Source organism: Oryzias melastigma, linkage group LG6 (assembly GCF_002922805.2).
Source record: "Oryzias melastigma strain HK-1 linkage group LG6, ASM292280v2, whole genome shotgun sequence".
NCBI classification, from domain to species: Eukaryota; Metazoa; Chordata; class Actinopteri; order Beloniformes; family Adrianichthyidae; genus Oryzias; species Oryzias melastigma.
The window spans coordinates 31,145,282-31,153,886 of record NC_050517.1 but is presented as its reverse complement, the minus strand read 5'-3'; the positions used below and the strand labels follow the sequence as shown (position 1 = coordinate 31,153,886).

The following is an 8,605-nucleotide window of genomic DNA, read 5'->3' as shown; positions in this document are numbered from 1 at the left end:
GCTATCTTCCCAGTAAACACCGATTGTCTTTTAGTGGTTGTTTCTGCAAACAGCTGCTGGGGGGTGCTGCATCCGAAGTATTTGCTACTGACACCAGCAGAAAAAGACTAAATGTGGAAGAGAAACTGATTGTTTTCCTCGTGAACTTTAATATTTTTCTTATACAGATCAGAAGATTAATACATTTTATTATTTATTTATTTATTTTAGCTACGTTGGGCTTGGCGGATTTGTTCTGAAACGTTACACTTTTCTCCTAAAAGTCTGAGTTATACTCCGGTAATTACGGTACATGAGGCGCACCACTCGTAAGAAAACTGATCCTGGTAGAACAAAAGCTACAGTTACCACGCCGAGTCCTGACCTTGTTGGTAACACGTAGTCTACAACAAAGAAACACAACACGTCAGCCGCTTCAGTGTCTTCACAATAACACCCAACCAAATACTTTAAGAGAACGCCGTGTACTTCTCAAAATCGGTCACATCTGACAGAAGAAAATACAACTTTTAGGTACGCTTTATAGTGTGGAACTGTGTAATGTTAGTAAATGATTACTGTATTTTCTGGATTATGAGTCGCACTTTTGTGAGAAAAGTCTGACGTTTCAGAACAAATCCACTAACCAGTGTAACTAAAAAAAAAAAATTAGTAAAAACAAAAATACTAATCTTTTGATCTGTATAAGAAACATTTTAAAGTTTAAAAGGAAAACAATCAGATTCTCTTCCATGTTTGTTTTGGACGACACTTCTTCTGCCAATACGTTGGATGCAGCGCCCTCTAGTGGTTGTGGAGGAAACAACCTCTAAAAGACAACCCGAGTTTATTTGGAAAAAAACAAATGTATGAGCCTAATTATGTCTAAAAAACAAAAAAACACAAATAAATCACTCCTGAGTATAAGTCGCACTAAGTCTGGCTAAACTATGAAAAAAACTGCGACTTATACTCTGGAAAATACGACTATATATGAACACGATAACATGTAATTAAAGTCTTTGATCCATAAAAACACTAAACGTTGAACACAATCCCTGAAAAACTCATGGTGCAAAAAGCAGAAAAATACAACATAAATTAGGCTGTGCGGCTGTGTGCTGTGTAAAGTGCTTTTCCCTTTATTACCTCTCATAAAAAATATGCCCAACTCAAGCTTGTTTAAGGCCAAAGGAAAAAATGTTTCAGGAATAAACAAGTAAACTACTTTAAGTGTGACTGATTTCTGTTGCTGCACACTGAGATTCTCCAATCAGCGGTGAGTGAAGTGGCGTGCGCTGAAAGGAACATTTAAGCATATCAGTTTCATTGCATGCTCCAGCTGCTCTTTGAGTTGTTGTGCGCTGTTTATGGGCCCCAAGGGAGGGCAGGGTAGAGACCTCTGTATCAAAACAATTCCACAGCTTGCAAGAGGTGTGACATAAACAACAAGGTTCTTAACCTTCCCCAGTGGGTGCCGCTGACAGCCAGCCTACCTCCATCCCTCTGCACGTACGCACACATCCAACCTCGCCCCATCGAGGCGTTACTTTACTTCTGACGGCTTATCTTCAAGATAGAAGAAAGTAAGCGGGTGCCGTATGGAAGTGGAATGTTGAATGAGAAGAGGGAAAATTACTGGTGTGGAAAATCAATTTTGCCGAGTCACAAACATATAGTTTCTTTGGGTGAAATAGCCGACATTAGCCTGTCTCCTCATGCAAAGCTGATGTGGAGGCAGAGGGACGGACGGACGGAGAGAGAATGAATATGATTTGCAAACAGAAAGGGATGGACAGGAGCAATGTGAGGGGAAGAGGTTCATGGAGTCCTGCAGAAGATATAAGGGAAATAAATAATGCAGCATGTGGAATTTTTTTCTGTTTCCCTACAGCTGACCCTTCAGACGCTACAGGAACCATTTGCATTCCATGTGGTGCAAACCAATATGCTGACTCTTGTTTCTCTCCAACACGGCTGGGTTCAGCCGAGAAGAAAGGCGAGAACTCAAGGCCCTAATATTACTCAACAAAGCACAAGTACAGTATCAGTATTAGGTAGAGACCTTGGCTCTGAGCTGCTGTCATGCTCTCCAGGGTACAATTATTCTGAAGCAGGGCTCAGTGTGAGATATCTTTTAATGCTCGTCTCAGCCTGTGTGGAGATGTGGACAGACTCCAGGGCCCATTGTTATCAAAGACACCGTAGACCGATGCAGATTCACCGCTGAGGTATATAAAAAATACATTTGAAGACATGCAGGCACACGAGCCAATGCCTTTTGGAGGATCACTACTTATGGGATGAATACAAAGAAATACCTGCAGCACAACAACAGAGAAAAACAAGAACCAAAAAATTCTTGGGATGTAATTTATACGTCATATTGAGACTAAATTTACAATCTGATATAAGTTATTAAATTCTGTCATTAACCTTTAAAAGCAAACCTGGCAACCTTAGAGAGATGAGGATTAACTGACCATCAAACTCATTTTGACAGGCGACCTTTGACCCAACAGATGTCAATCAAGATGACAACATTTTAAAAAACTTTTTATATAAAATTTATATATAGTTTTTATATTAAACTTATACTAAAACGTTACGTTATCTTAATTGCAAGCTCTAGGGCAGGGGTGTGAAACTCAATCACACAGGGGACAAAATCCAAAACACACCTGAGGTCGCGGGCCGAACAGGAGAAACAATTACATTTTTAAAACTTTAAAAACGTAACTTTTTAGTATATTTATGAACTATTTATAGCCTTACCTGCGATAATGCTAGTGTGAATGCTGTAAGCTGAATTTGGCTGCTGAAGATGCTGAAAAGAATAACTAAAAACACAGAAGCTGATAGCTGAAAACGTTGAAGCTGACAGATGAAAACATTGAAGCTGATAGCCAGCTAAAAATATTCCAAATGCCAAATTAGCCCCAAAAACTGAAAAAAACCCAACTAGCATGTAGCTGAAAAAATAGCTAATTTTCTAAATAGTCTAAATCACTGAAAAAAAGCCTAAGTTAGCCAAAACAGCTAGAATGTATCTGAAATATTAGCTAAACTCCAAAATAGCCAAAATAGTCCAAAAAGCTAGCAGAGGGCCAATTTTTAAATGTTAAAACTGTAACTTTTTAACATAATTCTGAATAATAAAAAGACAGGAATATTATTCCAGAATAAATCAACTTAAACCTTAAATAACTGTCAATATTTTACTCTCCATAAAAATAAAATAAAAATCAAATGATCTGAAGGGCCGGATGAAACTAGGCAGAGGGCCAGATCCGGCCCCCGGGCCCTGACTCTGACACGTGCTGTAGGGTCAAAGGTCACCTGTCAAAATGAGTTTGATGGAAAGTATATTCCTTTTCTCTCTAACCTTAATTTCATGTATTTCTTTCTCTCATGTGCCACCATGATCCACAGCACAAAGAGTCGAACACAAAACATCAAATAAACAGAAACAATGAAACACGAGTGAAGAGGAGGATGACGATTACTTTATTTTGAAGTATGTTAAATCTATTAGTCTGACTTTTTCAAGCATTTCCCCAAACCTTATTGCAGTAAAGAAGATATGGGATAATTAAGGAATTGTTTAATATATGTAAGGTGTCTTTATCTAGAATATGTTTTACTTTATATAGAATACTGATGTTTTTACTTATTTTCTTACTTAAATAGTCAATATGGAATTCCAACTACGTTTTTTATCAAGTACAACTCCTAAAAATGTTATTTCAGAAACATTATCATCATACATGACAACCTTCATCACAGATGAAGCACATCCTAGATGCTACAAACCCTTGAGAACATCATTTTATTAAAAATGTTGCTTCTTCTCAAATCCTTTTAACGAGTCTATAGTTTAAATGTCAAAACCATCCTCCTAAATCACCTCAATTGTTTTTTTTGTTTTACACTCTGGACTTTAACAACTCTCGGCCTCAAACTTTAATTCTGCAGCTGACTGCACACAATTTCCCAGAAACAAATTGAAAATAAAATATTACACGTTTTACCAGTTGTTCTGTTTTCCACAAACACGTATCAAGTGCATTCATATTCATGTGCAGATGTGAGAAAACACTCTTTTTTATTTTATAATAAAAACACTGAAGTGGGAGTTGAACGGTCGATCATTTTGCTTCATGACCAAAATGTTCTTAAATGCATTAAGTATCAGTATTCATAAAAGTAAATCATATTTATTGGCCAAATAGGAGAAGAAATGCAACAGGATTTTCATGAAATCTTTGTTTCTGTCACGAATCTGCTGCTCTTCAATGACTGGACGAGAACCCAACAGCTTTTACTTGTGAGCGTCTTACCCTGCCAAGGACTCTGGGAAAAGGGCCCCTCTGGTTCTCCGTGACCGTCATGGGAGGAACAAACAAGGATCTCTTGGATCTGAACGGCAGCTTCTGTCCAAGGCGCATGATGTCCTGCAACAAAAGGGTGAGAAGGTTTAACTAGAGCGTACTTACAGCAGATGGAGCTCCTGGTTGCGAGTCGGTGAGATCACACAGTCAGTACGAATACTCGCTTCAGCTTTCAGAGTTGTTGGTCGTTTGATTCGTTATCAATCCAGAAACATCCCAAAAAAGATGTAATGAGTAAGAAGAATTTGGAAAAAAGCAACAATATCCACGGGAGAGAAGCAAAGCAGGAAATACTGTCAAAATGATTTATCTTTTTGTCTTTTGGACAATTGTTTCAGTTCATTACTTCTTTTAATTTGTTATTTTGTTCAGCATTGTTCCATGTAAAATAGTTTATTGCTTATGTTTGGTTGTTTTTTTTTATCCGTTTTATACTTTTACCTAAATGTAAGTTTTTGAATGAAACATTTAAGTTAATATGAGTTATTTCAAACATTGAAAACGATAAAAAAACAAAAAAGGACATTTTTGACACAAACTATTAATTAAAATGAATGACATCAATTTAATGCTCAAAATGGAAGAAGAAGTTAAAACTTTAGTAATCCTACCACCTAACAATAAGGTTAAGGTCATGTAGTATAATCTATATCAAAGAGCAGCATTAACTCTTTCATCAAACATCTGCCCACACAATCACACACAAACATGGACATGTATACAAATATACCAGCTTTACTGTCATATACTTTCCTTTCACATAAATCTTCCACTGAAATTAAATAAAGATCGAGTCATTTTTGAATATTTTAAACTCCAGTGTGTCCTGCTGTTGTCACTGCTGGCTTGGTTCTATCAGTCTCATAATCATCATACTATACATACATATCAATACTTTTAAATATTTTAAAAATTATATGCATATTTTAGTGCTGTCAATCGATGAAAAAATGATCCAGTTATTCATACTTTTGGATTGTGATTTTGATTGCAATGTTTTGTTGGTAAATTTTATATGATAATGTACAACTATGAAACAAAAACAGGCCAGAAAAGAAACATTTTACTTCTTGTTTATTGTCTGAAATTTTTCACTGTGTAAAAAGTTAACTCAGAAGTGTGATTTATGTGCACGAAAACACATCAACAGTAAGATAAAGAGAACTTTAAAGGGTAACCAAACACTAAATCAACTTTTTTGTGTGTGTTGAAATCTATAAATTGGTGTTTAAAAGTGCTGTATTTTGGTCATTAAAAATGTTTTGATAAATTAAAATAAAATTGTTTAATTCTTCGAAAAATTGTCAGAAACCTTCTGTGTGATGCCCCTACAGGTTAAATCGAGGTGTTACAGTTGAATTCTGTGATTGGTCAAACCATGTACGTTTCAGAAGTCTGACGTTATGATCTGCAGCTCCAGTAATGATAACAGTCCTGTTCCTTAGCCCCGCCCCTCTGACCTGATATTCACATTTCAGCTGTGGGTGGAGTCAGCCTCCAACTTCCCTGTTTGGTTACCCTTTAATGACTTTAATGTCTTCAGTATTAATCCCAAAGAACCTCTAAGGTACTGACATACAGTCATAAGAAACAAACATTGTGTTTCTGCTCTTTAACTAACTCTAAGATGAACTTCTACCATGGTCCGGGTGAATACGACATTTTGATTGGCTGCTGAATGTGGATCCACACCTACAAGAAGTTCTGGCCACACAGCCCAAATGTTCAATATCACTGCGCAGGTTTCTTCAAAACAGACTTTTGCGTTATCAACCAGACAAAAACAAGCGGAAGTGAACTTTCTCTCTGAACTCCATCGTGACGGTTAGCTTAGCGATCGTTTAGCCTTTGGAGCTGCAGGTGAGGTCTTGAGGTCATTTCAACCAGCTCAACGGCTCGTTGTCATGTTACCGTGACAACGAGCCACACCACAAGTCAGTCAGCTTTGAGTGAAAAGGTGAACGAAACTGGGAAAACTACAGGAATTAAGTTACTAAAAATTGGTGGAAAAGACCCAGACGAAGAGTGCTTTATCAGAATTTAAGGCACGCCGTGGAAGCCTCGCTAAGCGGAAGACAGATATGTGATTATTTGCATCAATAAATATTAACGGGTTATTTTTATTTTTATTTTTATTAGACACATGCATTTTTATGTGTTAAAGTTGACAGCCCTAGTATATTTTTCATTTCTGGATGGGTTCCTGTTTACCGCTCTGAGATCCAACTTTCTGTTTAAAATGTGCTAAACAAATAAAATGATTATATTTTGACAAGTCAGAATAATAAAATCCAGGACATAAAAGGAAAATGAATATGTTCACCAAAAACAAGGAGAAATGTTTTGGGGTTTTCACTGAAATGACATTTTCTATAATCCTGTTTTCAGTCCACATTTTAAATGAGAACAAAAAAAAAAATCAAAGCAAAAACAAAGCTGAAAGGAGGGGAAAAATAAGGTTTTGGTAAAACAATTTCAGCCAGATGGAGCCGATCTGAAATGCTGTTTTGATCTTGAAAACACAATAACATAATCTAATTTCATTTCCACCCTCCTGCTGCTGTAAACAAGGACGGGGGTGTTTACTGTTTAATACAGCGAACAATTCTCTCCTCTGAGCTTTGATATCGCAGATCGAGGTGGAGCCTTTCTGCTTGGCTGTTGATGGAAACACATTCTGTCACAGACACTGTGAATGCTGGGAAGAATCCTGGCCGCCGACACGGAGGTGATGACCTCCAGAGGAGGACGGTTTGCTGAACGGCTGCACAGCTGGACGTCAGCCGAGGAGCAACAAACTGCTGTACAAGTCCAACGATTACAGAGAGTTCTGTTCATTAGCATTTTAAAATGACAAATGAAGAGTTATTATGTATGATAGTTATGATACATCAGCTGCTATCCTGGTCAGGAAAAAAAAATCTACAATATTTGAAGGTTTTCTTTTTACATTTAAGTTCCTCGTTCCACTTTTGCTTTTCATTGGTTACCATTAACTTTGGCTCAGGCTTCATTCACCATGCTGCTTTTTTTAAACAAATAGATCTGCAATTATAAAGTCCATTTTCTAAATTTTATGATTAAACTGCAGACCTTTCATTTTTTTCTTAACTGTAAACTGTTATGTTTATAATCAGGATGTGAATTTTAAAAAGTATGGAAGTGGGAGTGTTTTTAGGATTTTCCTAAAGCACCCATATAGACAGTTCAAAAAACCCATTTATCCATCCATCCATCCATCCAATCATCTATCCATCCATCCATCCATCCCTCCATCCATCCATCCCTCCATCCATCCCTCCATCCCTCCATCCATCCATCCATCCATCCATCCTGGTCCACTTAATAACTTTTGGGGTCATGGAGATGCTGGAGCCAATCCAGAGGCGGGGTCCACCCTGAACATGTTGCCAGTTCGTTGAGGGCCACACGCACACAAACTCATATTTATACCTATATGGACAACTTAGACCAACCAACGAACCCATCAAGCATGTTTTTAGACTGTGGGTGGAAACCAGAGTAAACACATGTGAACTGGGACCCTCTGGCTGTAACACCGCGTTCATATCGGGCGCAGGAGTGCTGTGAGGCGGCGTGGAATGGAGAACATTTCCATTTGGCGCCCTTGTTAACTGACGGTGTGGCTCACACCAGACATGAATTACCGAGGTCCTCCACGGCCGGCTCACACCGTGCAGCGATTGTTTCCAGTCTATTTTTTGGGCAAGCACCAATTGATCCACATCAATCCTGGCAGGAAGTTACACCAAGAAACATTCGAAAATATGTTACATTTTCAAAATATAATGCAGAGTTTAAAGCGGATGCTGAGATGAGGAGATGCAGCGCGGAGCAGAGAATGTGTCTGTTCTGCGCTCTTGTTAAAATATAGTTTAGCTCACATCAGACATGAATTGCTGCGGTCCACCGCGGCCAGCTTGCGCCGTGCAGCGAGCGTTTCGTTGTCTAAATCCACGTTAATTCTGGCAGGAAGTTATAATAGACATAATAGAAAATCCGGTCAATTTTCAAATTATAACTGATATTTCACAATAAAATCCCGTGACTGACAAATGCGATCATATTTTTGTGTCTAAACAGACTGTAGAGATGAAAATAAACATACAAACACAGCAAACAGACACTAGTCGTGTTTCCATTAACTCTGAAATTTCGAAAAACGGAATTTCAATATTAAATTATCCTAATGGAAACACCACAATTTCGAAAAA

The 8,605-nt window shown here is 37.8% G+C and overlaps 1 protein-coding gene across 1 annotated transcript in view; it reads right to left on the bottom strand.

Moving 5' to 3' along the window:
• The window catches only part of cdh13 (cadherin 13, H-cadherin (heart)), a 431,031-nt gene that overhangs the window by 252,206 nt on the left and 170,220 nt on the right, over positions 1-8,605 (bottom strand). Inside the window, exon 4 of the mRNA XM_024281692.2 lies at positions 4,320-4,433. Coding sequence (XP_024137460.1) covers positions 4,320-4,433 — 114 coding nt within the window. The remainder of the gene's footprint in view (positions 1-4,319; positions 4,434-8,605) is intronic.